General features: G+C 48.8%; 1 protein-coding gene across 10 annotated transcripts in view; it reads left to right on the top strand.

Moving 5' to 3' along the window:
* The first annotated feature begins 2,730 nt into the window (after positions 1-2,730).
* Positions 2,731-22,399, top strand: part of PIK3CD (phosphatidylinositol-4,5-bisphosphate 3-kinase catalytic subunit delta) — a 59,946-nt gene continuing 40,277 nt past the window's right edge. For 6 of the 10 annotated variants that reach the window (XR_012778350.1, XR_012778351.1, XR_012778352.1 and 3 more), the window contains exons 1-11: positions 3,007-3,104; positions 11,686-11,759; positions 12,130-12,293; positions 13,783-14,011; positions 14,410-14,639; positions 15,488-15,667; positions 16,322-16,471; positions 16,784-16,873; positions 17,722-17,943; positions 21,105-21,201; positions 21,606-21,736. Coding sequence is in view for 5 of the 10 variants with exons in the window: in XM_075520776.1 (XP_075376891.1) it covers positions 12,153-12,293; positions 13,783-14,011; positions 14,410-14,639; positions 15,488-15,667; positions 16,322-16,471; positions 16,784-16,873; positions 17,722-17,943; positions 21,105-21,201; positions 21,606-21,736 (1,470 nt within the window). In the remaining 5 variants the exon portion in view is untranslated. Of the gene's footprint in view, positions 2,767-3,006; positions 3,105-4,478; positions 4,574-11,020; positions 11,105-11,685; positions 11,760-12,129; positions 12,294-13,782; positions 14,012-14,409; positions 14,640-15,487; positions 15,668-16,321; positions 16,472-16,783; positions 16,874-17,721; positions 17,944-21,104; positions 21,202-21,605; positions 21,737-22,399 lie in introns of those variants that run through there. The other 4 variants (XM_075520778.1, XM_075520779.1, XM_075520780.1 and 1 more) reach the window with 4 other exon arrangements.

Raw genomic sequence — 22,399 nt, 5'->3', positions numbered from 1 at the left:
TATCCTGCAAAGACTTGTACCCCGAGCCAGCAGTTGTGTGATGCAGAATGTCTGAAAAGTCATCATGCCTTTCCTCCTGTCCATTGGTCTTTCTACCGTCTACAGTTTTATGTTAGCCCTGGGTAGTCCGCAGTGCATGTCCTTTATGATGCGGTCTGAGAGAATATCCCTTCTTGTTTTCAAGTGCATTCGTTTATGCATGGCAAATACTTTTTTTTTTTAAATGAAAGTCAGTTTGTGTTATGCAACAACTATGCCCACATCAGTTTTACATACCGATTTTTCTTCTTTGCCCCATGCTTAGCTTGGAGTCAAGCTGTAGTTGCCGCACTTTACCCTGTTTGTTATTATTGCAGGGCTTTTAACTGGGGACAGAGCTGCCGTGTCCCTGTGGCAGAGAGCAGCCCCTGCACTGACACAAAAAGTGACCGTTCTTCTCTCCTCTGCACTCCCCTTATGAGTCCTGCATGAAACTTGGACCACGGTGCGACAGTCACGAATACTAGGCTGGGGTCTGCATCCTTCACCAAGCAGGACAAGGCTGACCCCTGACTCAGCAGGAGCATGAAATCCTGTTTCTGGCAAATTCACCAGCGCAAGTGACATGCAGCACGTGCCCGCTGCGTGGCAAAGAGAACTTAAGAGCTGAGAACACAAAATTAACCTTTCAGAGTTTTGTGAACAACTCTGGGTAAATTTATACCAGATTGGCACGGCGTGGAGATGGTCTTTTTGAACTGGTATGCCTAGCACGTGCCTAATATTGGATGCATCTGAAGTAACGCCATGTAGATACCACTAGCCCTTCCTACGAGTGTTTTCTTCAAACCCGTTAGCACTGTTTTGTTCTCAATAACACAGAGGAAAAACAAGTAACTGACCGTTCTCTCCTGTTCTTCCTGGAGGTCTCGGATCTTTAATCTAGCAGGTTGCAACTATTTTTCTGACTTTCAGTTCCTTTTTTCCCTTCCCTACCATTTCTGTTGTCCAATTTCTCACAGGCCGTGTGGGCAAATGTCCTTCAGTACAGTCCTATATGTGAAACTTGGAGATGATGAATAGAAAAGCTGTTGAAAAGGAAAAAAATAGCAGAACAGAAACCAGAATTCCTGTAAACAGTCTGTTAAAATTATTTTCAACACATGTCAGGGCCTATGATTTAAAATAGACAGTTTCTGAGCTTTAAAAGGTCACATTAAGATGTGATAGTAGATTCAAATGGAGTTGAAGAACAAATGTTTCAACAGTCACATTTTGTACTGATGGTAAGATATCCGTGTTGCCAACTAGTAATGTTCAGAGAAAAAAATGAGTCAGATTGCAAGAATAATGAGCTTTTCTTGGATTATAACATGGGGAAAAAAAAAAAAGAAGAATTTATACCTTAATCACATGCCTCCAGCAGTAGAAGCTTTAGGAGAAATGGTGATTCTGGGAGTCAGAAAATTGCAGGACCAGTCGGGGCAACGCACTAACGCTAACCGTGTCCTATACCGAGATTGTTTGTTTCCATGTGTGGGAGTGAAATAATTAAAAGCACCAATCCAGGTTCACAATCTCTTATTATTTGTGACCCAAAGTACGGTGGGGACTTCTGACGTGCAAGAGGAGACATGTGAAAAGAGAGAGATTTCTCAAATGAGCAAATGGTCTTTGGGTATCTAATTGCTGCTGAAAATTTAATGAGACAGAGGAGAGTGATTGTCTGTGAACACTGGAAACATTCTTTATGCCCATCTGCTGCTGCTTTGGAACCACTAATTTCCCGTGACAAGTCAGAGGGATGCTCTGTGCAAAAGGGTGACAGCAGCCCCGTGGGGCGTCTGAGAAGTGGCCGACGCTTGAGGCACCTTGGGGCTCTGGTGGGATGGGCCCTGGCACAACGGCTTGGTGCCTGGGTGGGTTTCCCCTGCAGCCAACCGACCCGTACAACAGGTTGGGGGAGAAAAAAAAAATGGGTAGAGAGAGAAAAAAAATGGGTAGAGACAGCCTGTATGTCCTTGGTATCCAGCATAGAAGGGTGTGCTTGGGTCCTCTCTCTCCCACGCTAGTGGAACACCAACCTGTTGCTACCCTGCTCCTGCCTTGGGCCCACGGGCACGTGGCCTGCCTTGGAGGCATTTCTTCTCGTCCCCCAAAGCGCTTGCCTCTCCTTTTGGGGTCCTCCCCATCCTTATTGCACAAAACTTTTCCAGGTGAAGAAAGACCAAACTGCACGGCTGAGGTTGTCAAAGGAGCCCCTTCCAGGGAAGGAGCGAATCCCAAACTGTTTTAAATCTCCTGTGTGAGTAGTTTCACGCCTACCTGTGGACTTAGGGCCTACCTTCGACATTGCGTCCCAGAGGTAGTCCTTCCCCTCCGGTAGTAACGGAGCTGTCGTCTGGTGTTACCAGCAGCGCGTCCCTGCTGCATGCACCACGTCAGCTGCGTCAGGACGGCGGCAGCCACGTAACGCTTTGGCCATTTTGGGATTGGTTTCTCCTGGGGGTGTTGCGGTGCCCGTCCTGCATCTTCTCGTGCCCTAGGCCGCACAAACCGGTGCCGCGCAGGTCACCGGCGCGCAGCTGGAGCGACCTGTGCACGACAAAGGGCGCAGCGCTGGATTAGTGGAGCACCGTGCCGCGTCCCCGCTGCAGGGTGACGACCGCGGGGTGACCGCGGGGTGACCGCGGGGTGCCTGCTGGCCGAGGCGCAGCTACAGCTGTGCAGTTCCCGGGGCCGGTGCAGGGCCAGCGGCGCGCCTGCACAGCTGCCGCAGGGATTCAGGTGCCCGGCCGCTTGCGCGCCGTCACGCTGCCCAGTGCAGGGCAACTGGTGCGTGGGGCACGGCTACTGGGGGGGGGTGGCACTGCCGGGCCGCGCGCGCTTGCCGGTGCGTGGCCGCGGGTGGCGGGTGGGCGGCGCGCGCCCGCTCGCCCGCCAGCGCGCGGCCCTTTGCAGACGGTGCCCGACGGCGGGGCGCGAGCGGCCCTTTGCAGACGGCGCCTGGGCGCGCGCGGCCGGGGCGGGGCGGGGCCGCCCAGCCGGCAGCGGGGCCGGGCCGGGGCCGGGGCCGGGCCGCGCCGGGAGCGCGGGAGCCCGGCCGCCGCGGGCGAGCAGCGCAGGTGAGCGCCGGGCCGGGGCCGGGGCCGGGGCCGGGGCTGGGGGGGCCGTTGGCGGCGGCGGGGAGGAGCGGGGCCCGGCAGGAGCGGGGCCCGGCAGGAGCGGCCGCCGAGGAGCGGCCGCCTGTCCCCTCGCCGGGCCGGGGCCGGGGCCGGGGCCGGGGCCGGGGCCGCTGCGCGCCCCGCTGCCGCGGCTCCGGGAGTCTCGGCCCCGGCACGGCCGGGGTCCCCGCGGCTGGTGGGGTGCCTGGCCTCCGTGTCTCGCTCCTACGCGTGTCTCTGTGCCGTTTGCGGCAAACCCGAATTCCTCCTCGGGCTCCTTTGGCAAAGTGTGCTCTTAAGAAAAAGCACTATTGCTTTCTGGAAACCGGGCATCGTAGGACTCGGTGATCCGCCAGCTGGAGGTAGATTTTAGCTGCTTCGGGGGTCAGCCCTTGGAGCCGTATCCCCCGGGAAGAGACGCGCTGGCAGCAGCGCTCCTCTCCCTTTGCAGGGCGGGCGAATGGCAGCGGTCGGTCCTTTTTGGCCGGGAACCGGACGGTAACCGCTCGTGTCACCTGCTGACCGACCCCACGGGTGGTGGAGGGGCCTTGCCCTGCCAGGATTCCTGCCCGGCCTTTACCTGGACGGTTTGGCCCTCGGCACCTTGTGGCTGCGATTAAGTCGCCCGGAGATCTGTGCATGCTTGGCGACATCTTGCCCTCCGTACCTCCTTTGGCGTTGGAGTTGTGCTGCCTAGGTTGGTCGCTAGCAGCGGTGTGTGTTTCTGTTGCGGGTTAGCTTTGGATTGTGTCCTTTGGCAGGGCACGAGGAAGCCTTTTAAGAGCTCTCCGAGGAGAGCCTCTTAGCACCGAAGCGCGGTGTGCTGTACGTGCTCGAGATGGGAATCTGAAAGTAAATAAAGTTGAATGTAGTGGTGGAGGGTCATTAGACACGTATGGCTTATTTTTTTGTGTTCATCAGCAAGATGTCCTTGGGTTTCTGGTATTGCCCACTCATGGGAGCAGTTGAACTTCTTCAGCTAGAAGCTTTCATTTATCACAGCTTCCTCCAGCTCCCAGACCATGCCCATGTTAGCAGCAATAGCAAGAGTGCAAAGATCCCCGACCACTTTGCCAGCGTTTAGGAGTTGCAACATCCGTTGTGAGATATACTTGTGCATATGAGAAAACTGAAACACGGAGGAGTTGGTTGTTTGAAGTCACGCATCAAACAATTGTCAGGGTTGGGAATGGAACTTTGCAAGTTGTCAGTTGTCAAGCTCTTGCTTTAACCACTAAATATACTGTTTCCCACTAGATGCTTCCTCAGACAACACTGAAAGCATAGTTGATTGACTGTGAACTTGCCTGAAAGGCTGCTTGAAAGTTTCCACCAGAGCAAGGTTCTTGAGTCCTCTCATCAGATGCTTTTCTTACTCCCTGATGTTCCTCTGCCTCTCTCTAGTGATACTGTTTTACTTCCAGAATGAGGTATGGCTTTACATTTCTATTTCTCCTAAGTTGCTTTACCTAAGCTCGTCTTTCCCTCCCTCTGGCTATTCCTTGTGGTCGGATCTGAGGTCCTGCTGAGTTTGAATGATGGTGTATCACTCTGATGCTCTTTCTCTAGTTGCTCTGGAGCTGGGAGCCCCACAGAACTGCAGCCTGTTTTTATCACCACATGTACGTTCTGCTTTCCTATCTCTTTCCTTGCTGGCAACCCCTTTCATCATTAGCCCTGCACACAAACAAGGTTAGCTCCAGTTCAGATTACATTAGTGTAGTTCTGCTTCGCATTACTTTTCTCTGTAAGCCTGTTTTATGGGGGTGTGCATGTGTAAGGCAGGCATTGAGCAATAGAAATGCTCAAAGTAAAGGAGCCTTTATTTCATAAAGGGAAGGGCGCAAGCCAAGGGATTCTTTGGATCTAGTGGTTGTTCAAAGCCTGATCCTTGTAGTCTCCACATAGCTAGAACATTTCCTTGGAAGGTGGAAAAATCCGTCGTTCTGTGCTGACATCTTGATGCACGGAAGATGCTGATTTTGGTACATAAATGCTGGTTTATATCAGCCCCTCTGGTAGGGAAGGGGATGCTTCGCAGTGTTCTAGAGGCCTGAAGAGTTAGGTGCGTGCATTTTCATCCCTTGCCCAGTTACCCTGGGCAGATTCCATTGTAAGTCTACCTCAGTCTAATGGTTTGTGTAAGCAAAGTGGGGAGTAAAGGTGGTTAATCAGGGGCTTAGAAATCCCTAACAAAAGGCATTATTGAACCAATGTAACTACGTGTCTACTACGTAGAGTTGGATGAACAACGAACTACTGTTGGAAGAGTGAATGAATTGGTGCAGGGAATTCTGTGGCAGGATATGAGAGATCAACATACAAAACAGAAGCTGATAATATGCAAAACCCTTTATTTGATTGTTATGTTTGGTAGAGGTAGAAGTCTTATTACAGTAAACCAAATAAAGGAGATTAGAATATTCTAAACTAGGGTTTGGGGAAATGAACGCTGAAGATAGAGAAGCATTGATTTTAGGGGTTGTTCAGTACTTGAATGCTTCTCCACACCTTTTCAAGGGGCCCTAGGGTTTTTCCTGCCTAGGTCATGGGCCAAGTCTTACACTTGTGCCTATGTGTTGAAGGAGGAACCAGAGACAATTTAGAGCTCTGGTGCAACCTCTGGTGCAACTCAGGTCTATACTGAAGGTGCAACACTGTCACAGGAACTGAAAGAGCAATGATGGCCTAACAGCACAGCTGGGACACTGATCCGTATTTTACAGAAAGCTTAATGGAAGTTGCAAAGGAAACACTTTTGTTGACATGAGAGCAAAATCTATCCTCTTAATGCCACCTGTAAAACAAATGATGTTAGCAGCTATTCAAGAAGGCAGCAAAGCCATTCTTCTGGCTGCTGCTAGCTGAACGTCCAAGCCCAGAGTCACTCTTGGTGGCAGTCCGCAGGGGATGGCTGTGAGTTCTCAGTCCAGCTTGCTCTGGATCCTGCAGGCTGGCGAGAGCATCAGGTCTGATCTGCTGCGTTGGAGGTCCCTGCTCAGCTGGGGTGAATGGCACAGCAGACACTTGCACCTCTGCAGGCTGGCAGTCCCTCGGGCTGTGTTTCTAGCACCTCTCACCAGCATGTGTTCATTTTTAGACGAATAAATAGCCAGGTTGTCAATACTTGTCAGCAGGCAGAGCTGCAAAGGCCAGTCTTACTATGAGCTTCTGTTGGTTGCATCCACGACATGGGGCTGGAGCCTGAATCAGGATTTTTTACATTATACGACAAGGGAAGCAGCTACAGCGTGGTTTTTGTGTGTGATTAAGTGGCTGGCACCTGGGCGTGAGTATCCAGCTAGCCCAGCGAGGGGGGAGTCCTCCTACAAAACTCCCACATACAGTCACAGTTTGACTTGCTTGTGTGTGTTTGGAGGCATGCTTAACTGCTGCGGGAGTTTTCCCAGTCTGTTCTTGGAGGGGAATTTGTGGGTTAATTTTTCAGTCTGCCAATGCTCAAATGACTTGCCCGCAGCGTACAGCGGGTCCGTTTTACCCCGTGACCCCCACCAAAAAAGCAAGCCCAAGCTTAAAACACCTTCAGAACGCTCACTGAAATGGGTCTGCGCCTATGAAAGCTTTGGGTTGATTCAAATCTGCTAAGTGTATTGATTGCGTGGTAAAGACATGTCGAGCACGTGTGTACATAAAAATTCCCGTGGTCTCCTCCCCCAGCTAAGTCGATGCCTGCAATGAAAGTGACTTCCTGCTGTCTCCCACGCTACACGCATCACCTGTGAGCTCTGCGCCGCTCATTTCTTATAAACTTGAAAGGTATTTTTGTAGTCCTGGGGTTTAGTAATTTTGTAATCTGTTTGTGGGCGTTAGAGCTTCCGTGTCTGTCTAACGCTGCAGCCTCACAGAGGTTTATGGAACGCTACTCCATGTGTGATCTTGCTGGCTTGCTGCCTTTTTTTTTTTTCTTCCCCCCCCCCCCCCCCCCCCCCCCAACAGCAGTTGTATGTTGTAAACACCAGAGCTGTGGTTGATAAACTTCGTAAGAGGAGATTTGTGTTAGTGTGTTTTGTGTGGACTGCTGGCTTGTTAAATACTGACTGGATAATTTCAAATGTGTCTGTGACGCTCTGCGTAAATTTGCCTTTATGTGCAACTGTGTATTCCTCAGGGTGTGTGAACGCAAAACATCTGCTACCTCCTGTTACTGATGTTGTGCCTATATTCGTTATATGGCATCCAGTAACAGCGGGGTTTTATGTTCTGTCCTGGCAGGCTAGTGCACGGACTAGTCCCATGTGCATACCAGCTCTGCCTTGGTCATCTCTCCTCTTTGGGAAAGATACACATTTATTACCTTCACACTAACTAGTGCGAGGGGAAACCTTAAGGAGGGCAAAGCAGTCTGTAGCTTTCCTGCAGAATAATGAATTGAGGCAAAGAAGGGAGAGGAAGTTGAGGACTTGCCTTGGTCTGAAACCTGGAATTTTGTCTCATGATTATTTTCCTCCACCTCTTTTTCTGCCCGGTGATGAAGAGGTCTGGGCATTGTCAGATGGGTTCATTGCCCATATGACTCTCAGTAAGGAAGTGATTAGTACCAATGGATGCACCTTTTCTGATTGCTCCCCTAGGAAAGGGCTCCACGTCTCAAAATTACTGAGGGATTATGGAGCAATTGTCCACTACTAGGAGGTTTTGCTGCTTGTTGGGCTGGTCTGAACCAGAGGCAGGGGTCAGTGTAGGATGGGTCCATGTGTATTTCATTCCTAGTTTCCTGAGAAAGTCTGTCTTGCACAGATTTTTATTTTCCCCTTACAAAAATATTCTGCAGGGCAGAAATACATGTGAAAAGGGGAGTACACTTGAATTCTCTGGGAATTGTGGGGAATAGCTTCATGTTTGGACCTATGGAAATCTATTGCTGGGCGCATGCTTGATGCTTTGGGACCTGTGTTGTGTGACAGCATACATTTCCCTTCCTCGTAATGCTCCGAGAAGTCCAAAGCGACACTGTGCTCTGCAGTTTGAGAGCTTGTTTATCTGCAGACTGAAAGAGGCAGCTGTGATGGCCCCGCACAGACGGTAGTCGCAGCCCATGCTGTGTATCAGCCGCTCCACACGCTGCTCGTCCCACTGCTGGGCTCTCCCCTTGGGTTGTGGCTGGTCACTCCTCACATTTTCTTAGCGAGATCTGAGGTTCCCGTCAAGTGTGCTTGCTTCTTTTGGGAAAAGAGCTCCCATTACTGCATCCCTGTGGAACAGGAAGAGTGGTTCTTTCTGTTGGGCAGCTGGGGCCCTGCCCATCTCAGGAAACAGCAGAATAACGTTTTGAGCAAACTGCGTCTTGTTTTCATGTGCTCAGCTATGCCAGCAGCACTGCCCCTGCAAGTCCTGCCCGTGCAATACCCTTTCCTGGAGTCAGTACGATCGCATGGCTTGTAGGCAGCCTGTCACTTATAGCCTGTGCAGCGTGTAACCTTAGGTGAGGAGGTATTTTGAGGCCCTGCCGTTTCCTCAAATGTTCTATGCGTACCTCCAGTTCACAGAGCAATAGACTTGGCCCGCAGGAAGGCCAGGTCTTTAGCTTGGGTGTACATGTTGTTATGACTTGTTTGGCCACTCAAACAGATCAACTGGCCAGCCAGTCTTGAGGTCTATCTCTCTTGGATGGAGTGTACACGCCAGCTGTAGACCAAGAGCTTCGTGCGTTCTGGTTGTCTGTTCTGCTTCTTAGCCCCTGGGGTTAAGCCCAAGCGGCACGTGCGTCCTGTCCTGCTAAACTGTCTGGCATTCTTGGAGTTGGAAGGCAGCAGTGTAGCTGCCTTGCACTTGAAACAAGTATTTGAGGGCTGTGGGAGATGTGGCTGGTGGGGGAGGAAGAAGTATTATAAGAAGATGTAGGTGGGGGAATGTGGACGTATTCTAGCAAGAAGAGATCTTATAGCAGCCTTCCAGTACCTGAGGGAGGCCTACAAGAAAGCTGGAGAAGGACTTTTTACAAGGACGTGTAACGATAGCAGAAGGGGTAATGGCTTTAAACTGAGAGAGGGTAGATTTAGATTAGATATAAGGAAGAAATTCTTCACTGTGAGGGTGGTGAGGCACTGGCACAGGTTGCCCAGAGAAGCTGTGGATGTCCCGTCCCTGGAAGTGTTCAAGGCCAGGTTGGATGGGGCTTTGAGCAACTTGCTGTAGTGGAAGGTGTCTCTGCCCATGGCAGGGGGGTTGGAACTAGATGATCTTTAAGGTTCCCTCCAACCCAAACCATTCTATGATTCTGTGTTTTAGGGTATATTGCAGTTGGGAGAGTGAGGACTGGGGGCGTCTTATGGTAGAAAGTGGGTGGCTGCAGCGCAGTGTTGGTAAGCAGGGGTCTTTGATAGCCCGTGTACCTGCTTGAGGTTGGTTCTGTGGGTTTGCATCCCACTAAAACACAAACTTCTGTCTCACCCTTGCTTGCCATAGCTGTCAGAGTATGCAAGTCATGCAGTAAACTAATTTCTGTCAAGTGTGGGTTGATTAACTTGAACCTCAGGCTACCAGACCTACAGGTCAGAACCCTACCGCAATATGGGATTTTTAACAATAATCTCTCTGTCCACCAGGATGAAAGTCTGAGATGACGCTGGGGCTTTGAAAAATTGATAGCTGCAATGGGGAATCCTTTTTTAAAGACTGCTGCAGTGAAAGACAAAAGAGTATATCTCAAACAACCCCAGTAGCGTAAACCCTGACCAAAAGGAGTGATGCTGCATTTGGCTATTCACAAATGGCAAAATGACCCAGAGAAAAGGGAATTAATTGTAATTACTTTTACTTATGAGGTCAAGATAGTGCAAACAAGGTTACAGCCTGGAGAACTCTGTTCCAATTTCCCAAGGCAAAAGGGAAGATGAAAGTGGGGTGGTGCAGGAGTATTAATCTATGCAGAGCTTGCTTCATGTAAAAACCATCACGCTGGATCAGATCTAAGGTCCAACTAGTAGAGCATTCTGAATTTAGCCATGGGAAGGGGAGAGGCTTGGTAAACAAAGTGTTAGAGACAGTACAAGTCCAGAGTTATTCTTCCCTTTGGCATATCCACTCCAGGTTCTGTTGGACAAATTCCTCTACATCAGGAGGTAATCAGTGAGTTTGGAAAGACAAGGTATTTAGCAGCTTGAACTTGATATTGTAGTGCTAATAGCTTAGATAGGTACTTCATATCTGATGGGATGTGGCATCAGGTAGAAATCCCCAGCAGAAGGAAGCAGTTCAGCCGTTGTTCTGTCTTCGGTCTCTGCTGGTCAGTAGAGCGGTGGTAGTTTGCTGCTTTTGTTGCCACTGGGAAAGGCTGAAGTAGCAGATATTCTAGAAACTTGCTGGTTTTATTGTTAATGAGCAGAAGACGAGGCAAGCTTGTTTTGCTTTATTCAAACTTGTAAACCTTGCCTCCTCCCCTTTTTAATTCCCTCCCTCTTAAGGCACATGGGTGGTTTTGTGGTCTCTGTATCCGGTCCGTGTGTGATACAGCATGTGCGCTGAGGAAGCAGGACAGATAAAACATAGCTCATATTTCTGGGAATCCTTACCCCACTGCTGATGGGGAAGTGTTGTGCTCCCAGGCCCTGGCAGATAAGATGCTGGGCTTCTTGTCATGCTGAAGCGTAGGGCCGGCTCACGAGAAGCTGCCAGCAGGACTTCATAATTTGGGAGACCCAAACCTTCAGCAACATGTTGCTCGGTTTCTTTCTAAGTTTGTACGCTGCCTGACAGCTGCAAAGCCGTATTTTAAGTTGTGAATGAGCAAATTTTGTACTGGTTTCATGGGCTGAGGATAAGTGATACCGTTAGAATTGCTCAGGGCACGTGCAGGGCTGAATTTAGAACCAGCAAAGAGTCAGACTGGCGGGAGGCTGAAGCCTTGGTTTCCACAGGAGCTACAAGCCATGGCTATGTGAGCACCCTCCAGGCTGTACTGCTGGCATGTTTCTTTGCTGACCTGGTGGAAAAACTCTCTGGTAAGCGAGAGGGAATTTAGGTGAGCTGGTTTCTCTGCTGAGGTGGTTGAAGGGACTTGGAGCCCCTTCCCTATCTCTCGCTAGGAGCTAATGCTAACAGCTCCCAGCTCTTCCTGCGCGTGGGGACGCCACGCTCTGCTGCCTGTCGTCTGTGGAGGAAACTGGAGTTTTATACTGCTGCGTTATTTTGCTTGTGGGCAAATGGATGGAGCGTGAGGGTTTCTCTGACTTTGGTATTACGTGTCTTGAGGAAAGAAACCATATGACGGGCTTCTGCCGAATGCCTTTCGTTTTGGCTGTTCTGTGTGCACTTATCCTGTGTTTGAAAATAACAGTTTGTACCTGATAGCGTTCAGATTCTTTTTCTCTTATTTGTGTTCTTGGGATGTACTGAGAAGAAATTGTAGAGGCAAGTGAAAGGATGCAAATGGAATTAACAAACCTATTTTGATTGCCTCAGTCTTAGATTTCATTTTTCCTGTACTTGTAGAGGGGGGATATACAGTGGAGTATTATTTGTTTGTGTGTATAAAAATGCATGCGTACTCAGAACCAGCAACACTTCTTTCTCCCTCTTGCAGACTGGAACTGAGCTCTGGAAAAACAAAGTGGAGCTTGGAGCATGTGGCCTGAGGATTGCCTTACACAGCCAGGGGTAGGGATTCATTGTTTCTGTTGGCTGCTTGGTCGTAGATGAGCTATCGGGACAAGTGCCTTCGCCCTCAAGTGCAGATAATTCTTTAATTTCTTTGTCAAATACAGGTGTAGATGTTAATCCCAGTCTAGAAGAGATTAAGAAAGGGTTGCACTGAAATAGAAGCAGATTCTATAGCAAGAATGCCTCTGTGGCTTAAAGTCACCGGGCTGGAAATTTGACTAAGGTGCATATTTTCCTGAGCTATGGGGATATGCTAACCTTTCTTTCTTTGGGTCCTTTTGCACATTAACTTTCTACAGAGCCCAGCACAGATCTGAGGAGATATTATGTAGTCAGCAGCAACAGACTGTTTTCCCTTTTCTTGCAGGTGGTAGCTAAGAAGTGAGCAGGATGCCCCCAGGCATTTACTGCCCTATGGAATTCTGGTCCAAGGGGGAAAACCAAAACATCCAGGTGGACTTTCTGCTGCCCACGGGCATATACTTAAACCTCTCTGTGTCCTGCAATGCCAGCTTGGGCACCATCAAGCAGGTAACAGGCTTGTTCCACAGTCTTATCTGCAATTTGTGGAACAAGGAGTCTCTTCTTGGGGAGCACCTGGGGAAATGTGTTGGGTGCAAGCTGGGTTTCTTCTGCATTGCTCTGAGGCGGTTCCTTGTGACTCACTACGAGAGCCCCTCCGCTGTGACAGCCTCTGCAATCCACTAAACCCACGTCTAGCCGCTGAGACTGCCAGCACCAGGGTGCTGGTGGTGCTGCCAGTGGTGTCGGGCTCGATTCTCTGGGTACTTGTCCAACCTTGGGATGAGAATTAGAGTCACTGTGGAGTGAGGGCAGATTTGAGTTGGCCACGCAGGGCTCGTGGACTGTCTGTTCAGTTACTGCTCGCCTGGCCCAACCTGTCCCCATACTGGATTTTTCATTATGAAAGCTCTTTTGTATGCATATGCAAGTAAGAGGAGTCACTCCCAAATAGTCAAATACAAATGCTGGACTGACTCAAAGTATTCAGGATGCCAGCCCAGCCTTCTCATGCTTCACAGAAACCAAATACTGAAAACTGAGAAGAGGAATGATAGAGAGGATTTTTCTTAGTGCTTCATTTGAGGAATAAAATGCTGTAAGTGAAGCCACGTGTAAATGAAACGTAGCTGCTTCCTTGTTTCCCTGGGCAGCAAGCAGGCGTAGGGGAGAGTGAAGGAAAACAGTGGAAAAGGCTTTCTCTGCAGCAGCAACCTGGCCTAGATGAGTCACAGATCACAAGGGACAGAAGCACAGTGCCAGATTATTCCAAGTTTTCTCATGCTGCAATTTTCAGGTAAAAAAACCCAAACCCAAACCCAACCAAAAAAATCCCATAAATGGAGCTGATTGGTTCCAGCTGTTAAGTTACAAGTCTGTGTTTTACAGCCAGTAGGCACGCTGGCTCAGAGCAGACGCCCATCTACTCCCGAGTTTTGTCTCCTATAGCAGGCGCTTAGGATGAGAGTGAAGAAATGGAATATGAACAGTCATGTGGAAGTGCCGTCCACTGGGAGCGAAGGATCTCTGGGAACTGGATAGCGTTCAGAAGACTTCAGAAAAGTTCTTGGCTCTTGTCACAGATTTCATGTTACTGGGGGCAAGTTACTTATCCCAATTTTGCTTCCAGTGGGAGTAATACCTCTATTTCACAAGGCTAGCAGTCAGCAGGTACTTACTGTGAGGTACTCAGGTGCCGTTTATTTAAATACTGAGGTTCAGGGATTTACTCTGCCTGAAACAAATGGCAAGCTTGAAAAAAGGAAGTCAGTTAAAGGCATTTGCAAATAAATGTACCCAGCAGTTCAGCACGAGCTGGAGCCACCAGACTTGGCTGAAAAGCAGCCTGTGATTGCAGGTCCAGGAATGCTGTGAGAAGGTTTGGCTGCGCATTGCCTTCGCTAAGTCCTAGGAGAGTGAGGTTGTGGGGTGCCAGTAAGAGGAAGAGGAGGTTCTGGCAGTGCAGCGGTAGTTTCACCCTGCTGTTGGTCTGGCGCAGGTGGTGTGGAGGCATGCTCAGTATGAGCCGCTGTACCATATGCTCAGTGATCCCGAGGCCTACGTCTTCACGTGCATCAACCAGACAGCAGAACAACAAGAGCTGGAGGATGAGCAACGGCGGCTTTGTGACATTCAGCCCTTCCTACCGGTACTGCGGCTCGTGGCTCGAGAAGGTGACAGAGTCAAGAAGGTTATTAACTCCCAGATCAGCCTGCTCATTGGAAAAGGTCAGTTCTCCCATCGTTGGCAGGGCTGTTGGCTGTAGGTGGAACATGCTGCTTTCCCAGACAGTCTGGCTACGTATGGAATAGTGATGGAGCCCTGCTTATGCAGGAGAGGAAATGAGCAGGTTTGGTCTCTGATGGATCTGGTGAGGGAACGTTGTGTGTGCAGACCCGAGAAGGGTGATCTTTCCTGCTGGCAGAGGGCTATACTAATGGAGTCAGTGCAATTTTACATAGTAAATAAGCAATCATTAATGGTAGCTTGGCTGACTCTTCTCCTTTTGGCCAAATATTAAGCATGCATTTAGGAAGACTATTTCACAGACACTTGATTATCAAAGGCTGATTTCCCCATTGGGTGCAGATGCTTATTTTGTCTTTCTGCCTTACTCTCCACTTAGGTTTGCATGAGTTTGACTCTGTCCAGGATCCAGAGGTGAATGATTTCCGCACCAAAATGTGCCAGTTCTGTGAGGAGAGAGCAGCAAAGCGGCAGCAGCTCAGCTGGGCAGCTTGGATGGAGTACAACTTTCCCTTGCAGCTGGAGCCCATGGCCAAGGGCCTTGGGACTGGCCCTCTACATACCCCCACCAAGAACATTTTTGTCAACGTCAAGTTTCAGTCTGGCGGGGTAAAGCACAAACTTTTCTGTGACAGTGTTTAACTGGTTTGTGCTTTCCCTTTGGGAACCTTTGGGCATTTGGAGACAGAATAATGTGTGCGTGGACAGTGTTGCCGTGTGTTCAGTGTTCGTCTTCATTCTCCAGATTCCTTTGCCTGTGGAGATGGTTGGGAGGGAGACTCTGAGCCTCCAACCAAGGGAGCTGTTCCCCTTCCTGAACATGTGTTGGGTGTACTGGTTAGCTGGTAGCTGAGGTTGCTGCATGCACATGTGGTGGTGGAAAGCTTTTTGGTTTTGAGTGGGAGAGGAGCACAGAATCCAAGACATGCCTTTCCTTTTGCAGCCCAAGAGCCTGCTCAGCTCATGCTCAGCATACACTGCTTGCAGGCGCCAGTCTCTGTTGGTCGTGGCCCCCTGTTCTTGCCTGCTACCCTTGGTTAATGTGATTCTTGCATGTTGTGCCTGGACATGAAGCAGGTGCCACCCCCACAGGAGAAGGGCCTTCCAGAGCAGTGTTTGAGCATGGTGACCCTAGCCACCCTCTGCCTTGCTGGTGGAATGACAGTGGGAAGATTTTTAATAACTAGCAACCACATGAACTGGTGATTCTGCTTAAACTGGACTTGAAGTTCCTGATTTCCAGCCTTGCGCTTCTGAAACGTGCTCCTGCCCAGTTTGGCAAACATCCCTACTTATTTGCTAATGTGTGTGTGGGGGTAATTCTGCCTTCCTATCCTTCCCTTTATTGTCGGCAACGGGAATGTTGTTGCCTGTCTGCTGAGCTACTGCTGCTCCTTGTGCTCATCTCAGCTCTTTGCTGGTGTTTGACAGTGTATGCTGTGTTGTTGGGATTGCAGGAGAGCTTCACTTTCCAGATGTCCCCAAAGGAGTTCCCCATCACATTAATAAGCTATGCTATCAAGAAGCAGGCTACTGTCTTCCGCCATGAGACACTGGAGAACCCAGAGGACTACACCCTGCAGGTGAATGGGAAATGTGAATATCTCTATGGGAACTACCCCCTGTACCAGTTCCAGGTGAGCCTTGCGCCTTGCTTTATCAATGAGTCTGTTCCCATATGGCCTCCTCTTGCTGGGAGGGCGGATTGAGACGTGTTGTCCTCCATCAAGGAGGCGATGCTGTTTACAGGAATGCCACACATCAGTGGCAGGACCTGGATGCTACTTAGGGCAAGGGATACTGCTAGCAACCTAACAGATCCGTATGGTTTTGGGGGTAGTGATCTAAGCCCATCCCTGGGTTGCAAGTGCTGTGTAAATGCATTTACAGATTATGGTTCTGGAAATGTCTGCTTGCTTGCACGGTGGGCTGGGGGTGCTCTTGCTGAAAGTTGGGCAAGTAATCTTGTATCCTGTGTTCCCCTGGCAGGGCAAACTGCTGTTGGGAGTGCTGAATCCTTCTCAGTATTTTCCCTTAATGCAGCCATTTGAGTCAGCTGATGAAATGCCAGCTATAAAAGGCATTTCATATTCTCAGGTCTGGCAACGTGAGTCCAGTGAGTTGCAGGTTTATAAAGCAAGAGGAGATAAATTAAAACTGGATTTTGATTGTTGCTGTGTCCTTTCCTTACTCCTTCCACCTGTTTCTGCTTCAGCCAGTTCTGATTTGCTTGAGTGCTCTTGCCTGCCTGGCTCTGTTTCATCCATGCTGACTCTGTCCTCTCTTTGCAGTATATTCGCAGCTGCCTGCACCGAGGCCTAATGCCCCACCTGACCATGGTACACTCCTCCACCATCATTGCTATGAGAGATGAGCAAACCAACTGTATTGCCAGCCCCCCAAAGACGGCTGCCAAGCCTCCCCCGCTCCCTAAGAAAAAGGTAAAAGGGGACAGCGACCCAGCAGGGTCACCCTCAACTCAGCCATTGATGGAGGCGCTGGGAACAGCAGCTGGTTCTCCCTGCCTCCCTCAGGACAGGTTCCTAGCTAGGGTCTGAGCGCTGGGCATTTCCAGGCAGCCTTCCGGCTCCCTCTGCAGTGTCCCTGGTTGTCACAGACTTCGTGCTGCCCACCTGCGATGCAGTGCTCTTTTCTGTTGGAGTAAAAAGCATGTGATGAGAGATGAGGTCTGGTGCTGGCTTGAGAAGTCTTTGTTGCATCTATTTCTGATTGGAACCCTTTTCCCTTTCTAGCCAAACTATGGTTCCCTCTGGTCCTTAGAGCAGTCTTTCTACATCGAGCTGGTGCAAGGCAGCAAGGTCAATGCAGATGAGAGAATGAAGGTACGTACTGACTCAGTTTGGGGTTTTGGTTTTGTGTTTTGGCTTTCCCAGTTGCATCTGTCTTGTTTGTGTGGTGAGGAGGAAAGCAGGGGCCGACAGCTTGATCTCACGTGATCCTCCATTATGCTTCATTCAGCCTTTGGGCAGTTTCTAAACTGCAGCACAACAGGAAGGGGAAGAGAACTTGCTAGCCAGCAGCCCAACAACAGAGCAGTGTATTCTTAGAAACACTCCCCTGCAAAAGTTTCTGAGTAGCAAACGGAGCACCTGCTCTCTGGTGATACCGCTTGACGGTGGTGTGGAGAGGCAGGGGAGTCTGCAAAAAGCAGAGGAGGGGAAATTCAGCTCTTGAGAAGAGAGAATGACGGGAGAGGTGGTGACTGGTAAAGTTAAGACAGAAAGCATGATGCAGCAAAGCCCTGGGATTTGCAAGGTGTTTGCCATGAAGGGGGGAGCAGGCAAATGAGGAGAAGGGGAATGGCTGCCCTTTGGGAAAGGAAGGGAACAGGGCAAGGGTATAGCGCATATACGGGTGCTCTGCAGGGCAAGGCTTTAAACCTTGAAACCTGCAATACTCTTACCAATGGATTATCCAAGCGTTTTGCAATGATTAAGCAGCTCTTACAAGCCTGCATGAAGTAAAAAGATAACAATGCCCTTAACTGAAGTTGGGTGAAGAGGAAGATTGAGGAACTTAATGTTTCAGTGAATTGGGAAAGAGACAGGAGTAGGGCATCCTGTTCAGGGGAGGGGATGCCCTGTCCCATTCCTCTTCTAATTACGTGTCTTCAGCAAACAGGTCAAGTCCCTGTGGATTCATGGTGTTCTCTTATTTCTCTTTCCCTCAGCTGGTGGTGCAAGCAGGTCTCTTTCACGGCAACGAGATGCTGTGCAAGACAGTGTCAAGCTCTGAAGTGAATGTATGCTCAGAGCCAGTGTGGAAGCAGAGGCTGGATTTTGATATTAACATCTGTGATCTTCCCCGTATGGCGCGGCTCTGCTTTGCCCTCTATGCTGTCATTGAGAAGGCAAAGAAGGCACGTTCCACCAAGAAGAAGTCCAAGAAAGCTGTAAGTAAAGCCAGTGTGGGACTGAGCCAGGCTTGCCAGTGCTGGAGGGCACAGGACACCGTTCTGAAGCAAATGCCCTTTGCTTTCAGACGACTTTATTAATAAAAGAGCTTACAGAATGCTGGCCAGTAACTTCTTCAACAGGAACAGAAAACTGAGGAGTGGCTGCCTGTAGGAAAGGTTGTTTAAATGTAATTTCTTGTCCAGAAAGACCATTAAGAAACATACCCAGCATCTGAATGCACATAAAGAGAGGAATCATTGGTGTTAGTGTCTCTGTTTTGCTGTTCCGCAACTTCCTTGTTTTGTAGTTGAGGTTAAACTACCTTCTGTGTTGCATCTTCTTTCTAGTAAGGTCTTTCACGCAAATCCCCCACGGAGCAAATTAACAGCTAAGAAGGAGGAAGAAAATGAGGAATGTAAATGCTGGTTACAGCAAAGCTTTAGGTGAGGTAAAATGAAAGTGCAGAATCTTCAAGGTTACTGTTCAGATGCTGCAAATTGAGGATGGAAAGTGTTAAATCACTTTGGAAGCTCTTGTTTTGAGCTTCTGAATCAGAGATGTTGTGCTATTTCTCACTTTCCTCACCTCTATTCCAAATCTTCTAGCCCATTAATAATTCAGTCACTAAAAATAGATCTAAGTGCAGTCTGTAATTGAATTGCTGGTTTCCTAGTGTTGTAACTTAAGCGTGATGCCTCTAGCTCTTTGCATACGAAGAGTTTTCTTTATGAGCAACAAATGCATTTATTCCTCTGCAAATTACTGTTTCTGCAGCCATAAAAACAGTTACCATGCTTTAAACAGGGGACTAGTCATGCCGTCTTTACTCGAGTGCAGAGAAACTGAGGGACTGATCAATGTGCTCACAGAAGATCACAGTCTGTGTCCAGTCCTGCCAGCTCCTTTTCACTGCTGGGAGGGTCACTGAGCTTTGTTGTGTTGACAGCAATAGGGTTCTCAGGGCTACAGTGCATTAATGTCTGGGGAGCAACAGGCAACCCACGAGTCCTGCTTGTGTGGACCAATTTTTGGGCTGGAGACTTCAAACTGGAAACGTTTTCAGGCCAGGACCAGGATCAACCTTTTTATCGTTGTTTTTTTACTTAATAATAGCAGAACTCCAGCTCCTGCTGGAGGCTTTTGTTGAGCAGAATATCTGATTCATCCACAGGCTGCATTTTTGTGGTCACACTGGAACAATTTTCAGTCTTGAGGCAGTCAGAAGGAAATCTTGCTGTTCTGATTGACAAAACAAAACCAGCCTGGTTAGCTGAGTTGTTAAGAGGATCTTGGTCATGTGTGTTCTGGTACTGGGGAAAGGTGGATGCATTCTGATTAATATAAAATCACAATATTTGCTGGAGCTGAGCTCTGCAGAAATGGATTTTTCCGCATGGTCAGCTGCAGCTCTGAGTAAGGTGCCCAGATCTCTTTTAAAATGGTTGGTAAGAGGATGTTACAGTCAGAGTGCACCCCGATTTTTGTTTTTGATTAATCATCTTTTTGCTTGCTTTGCTTACAGTACTCAGAGGTTAATTACATGCATGTTGTTTGGCTATGCAGACTGTCCAGAGCAGATAGGTGGGACTAAGTTATTTACTACCCCAAAAACCAGGCATGTTTGCAGACTGACTGGGATGAGTCAGAGGGTTAATGTCACCCGGAGGGTTGGCTTTCAGTGTTTCTGTAAGTCATGCAGGAGATATTCTGTTCTTACAATGCTGAATCGTTGCTTTGCTGGACCTTATCCACCAAAAATCCTGCCTTGCGTTTTGGCAGGCTCTGCGCTGTGGTTTGATGTCATTTACTCTGTTAGAAAAGGTTATTGCTGGTGGTGGTGTTTCATTTGGCTTTTCCCTACGAGCTAGAAGCTGATGTCTCAAATGGGATTTTACTGAAGATACTTAGTCTAATCAAATGAACTCAAAGGTTTGTGAGAGGCCACTTGGAAGTTATTCATTTTGTCGCATTAGGGGAAAATGCTGACTTCGCTGCCTCCACCAAGTCCTTTGGTGTACCTTCAGGGTAAGCCTGATACATTTGCTAGAATGTCTCAGTGGAACAAGAAGATGTCTTGCTGTGGTTCCCTTCAAATATTACACTGTTTGTGGGTGCGTTTCTTTAGAATTTTGCCTCACAACCTCTTTGCAACTCAGTTTCTTAAGCGTATGCTTAAGCCTTGGTGTTTTCCAACTGAAATGCTGGTGTTATATGTTGAAACTGTTGTATGAAGTAAACTGTTCCATTTGGGGAACCTGACTGCGGGAAATCTTAGGTCACTTGTGGAATATGTCTGTCTGCTCTGGTGGCGGGGAACTGGGTTAGAACAGGGAGACGCGTTCTCTTTCTTGGCTATGTCCCAGTCACTTTACTTGCTGGAGTCTCCCACCTCCAAAATGAGACTGGCTTGTGTCACTGGGTTGGGCTTATGGGTTTTATTTTGGGGGGGTGTGAGGGGGGATTGGCAGCGTAAAGTTTGATTTCTATAGATACTGTTTATTATTGTACAAAGGAGCCAAGCCTTTTCTTCCCATTAGCAGATATATCTAGCGTTCTTTGCCTAGTTTTCTGAAGTCATGCGTTCTCTGTGTTCCCTCTTTCAAAATTAAAGTTCTTCTCCCTCCCCTCAAACTGTGAAATACATGAAGTGTATATATGTCATAGCTCCTTCAAATATCAAGTGTAGAGTTGCAAGGGCTTACTGGAAACTTAGAGATTCTTCAGCTCTGCAAAATATCGGGTGATGAAGTTTTAGACGTATTTGTGGGGAGTGTTTGGTGCCATTCAGCACTACACAAAAGACCCCAGGTTTTGGCAAATACCTCAATTTGATGCCATCATCTTGTACTCTGATTTTAGGAGAGCTCAAAAGGTAAGCAAGCCGACAGGCATGCTTTACAGCAGACAGTTGCTTTACAGCAACTCCTTGGTGAGGGGGTGCCTGCATACTCTTGAATGGGAAGTTACCTGCCTGTAGCGTTCTGTGTAGCAATTTGCAGACTTGGAAAAGATCAGGATAATATAACTTCTTATTCCTGGCTGTTGTGAGGGGTGTGCTTTGCATGGGGATATCTCACTTTCTTGTTAGTTCTTCTCTTACCTTCATCCAGCTTTTGCGGTTCCAGCACCCAAATGAGCTTCTTTCTTTGCTTTGCAGGACTGCCCAATTGCCTGGGTGAACGTTATGCTCTTTGACTATAAGGACCAGCTGAAAACAGGGGAGTGCTGCTTGCACATGTGGTCCTCCTTTCCAGGTACGTCAGGAAACAGAGCTACTGTATTGTTTTGTGTCTCTTTTGTCTCCACCACAATGACCGGAGATGCCCTGCGCTCTGCATTGCTGTCCACTAGGTTGTAGGAGGGCCCATAATAGTTCAGACTAGCAGACCCAGTACGATTACCGCTCTGTGTTGTGATGGGATCTAGAGCCCTGCCAAGATGAAGGCCTTGTTTGCCTGGCATTGCATGTATGACATAAGAGGTTGCTGCTGTCCTGAAGATGTCATGTATGCTTCGCTTGTGAGAGGTCAGGAAAATGAAGTGAGCTGCTAGGGCCAGGCAATGTCCAGTGACAGAGCTGGAAGCCGTCTGTGCTCGGCTTTCTGGACCAAAGCTTCAGAAGATTAGGGGTCATGGGTTTATGTACTTTGCTTTTCAGATGAGAAAGGGGAACTTCTGAACCCCATGGGCACGGTACAGTGCAACCCCAACACAGAAAGTGCAGCAGCCTTGGTCATCTGCTTCCCCAGCGTTGCATCGCATCCTGTGTATTACCCGTCATTTGAGCAGGTAGGGGACACGGACACTGTTTTTGGGCAGCAGAGAAATTCCCTAGCTTTGCTGGTGCAGGAGCATACGGCGTCACTGTCTCTTGGGCGGCTGTTGACAGGGACTGGGTACAAGCAAACTTGATGAATAGATATTGTTAATTGAAAATTTGACTTTTAACTAATGGACCTTTGAGTGAATACTTTTCCTGAGGTAAAGCTGCGCATTTATTTAAAATGATGCATAGATGAGCATTTGTTTAAAAAATGGGTTTAACTGAGCTGCCTTTAAACTGCAGGCAGCATTAGGCGTGATAGGAAGGAAGAGGAATAAAAGGGGAAATGAGTGAAAGTAGACAGCTCCCTCCCTTTCAGCACAGAGTGATAACATGCCGTGTGGTATGGGGATTTTCCATCTGTCACCGCAACTGGCCAAACACTTAAAGCGGAAGAAGAAATGTGCCTGTTACAGGAAGGAAAGGAGATCTGCTCTGCCAGGGACGTATCCACATGCTCCCCCATGATGCATGTTCTGGCTCAGAAGCTTTAAGGGGTTGTGCCAGTGTGCAAGGCGGCTTGGGCAGCACTGTCTGCTTGCCAAATGCACGCCAGTTCTAAGAATCTGGAACGGCTCGTGTTAGCCTGGAGCCCGCGTTCACGAACTGTGTGGGTGTGCAGATGTGCC

Source organism: Mycteria americana, chromosome 18, assembly GCF_035582795.1.
Source record: "Mycteria americana isolate JAX WOST 10 ecotype Jacksonville Zoo and Gardens chromosome 18, USCA_MyAme_1.0, whole genome shotgun sequence".
NCBI lineage: Eukaryota > Metazoa > Chordata > Aves > Ciconiiformes > Ciconiidae > Mycteria > Mycteria americana.
The sequence above is the reverse complement of the archived record's forward strand: the minus strand, read 5'-3'. Positions and strand labels throughout refer to the sequence as shown.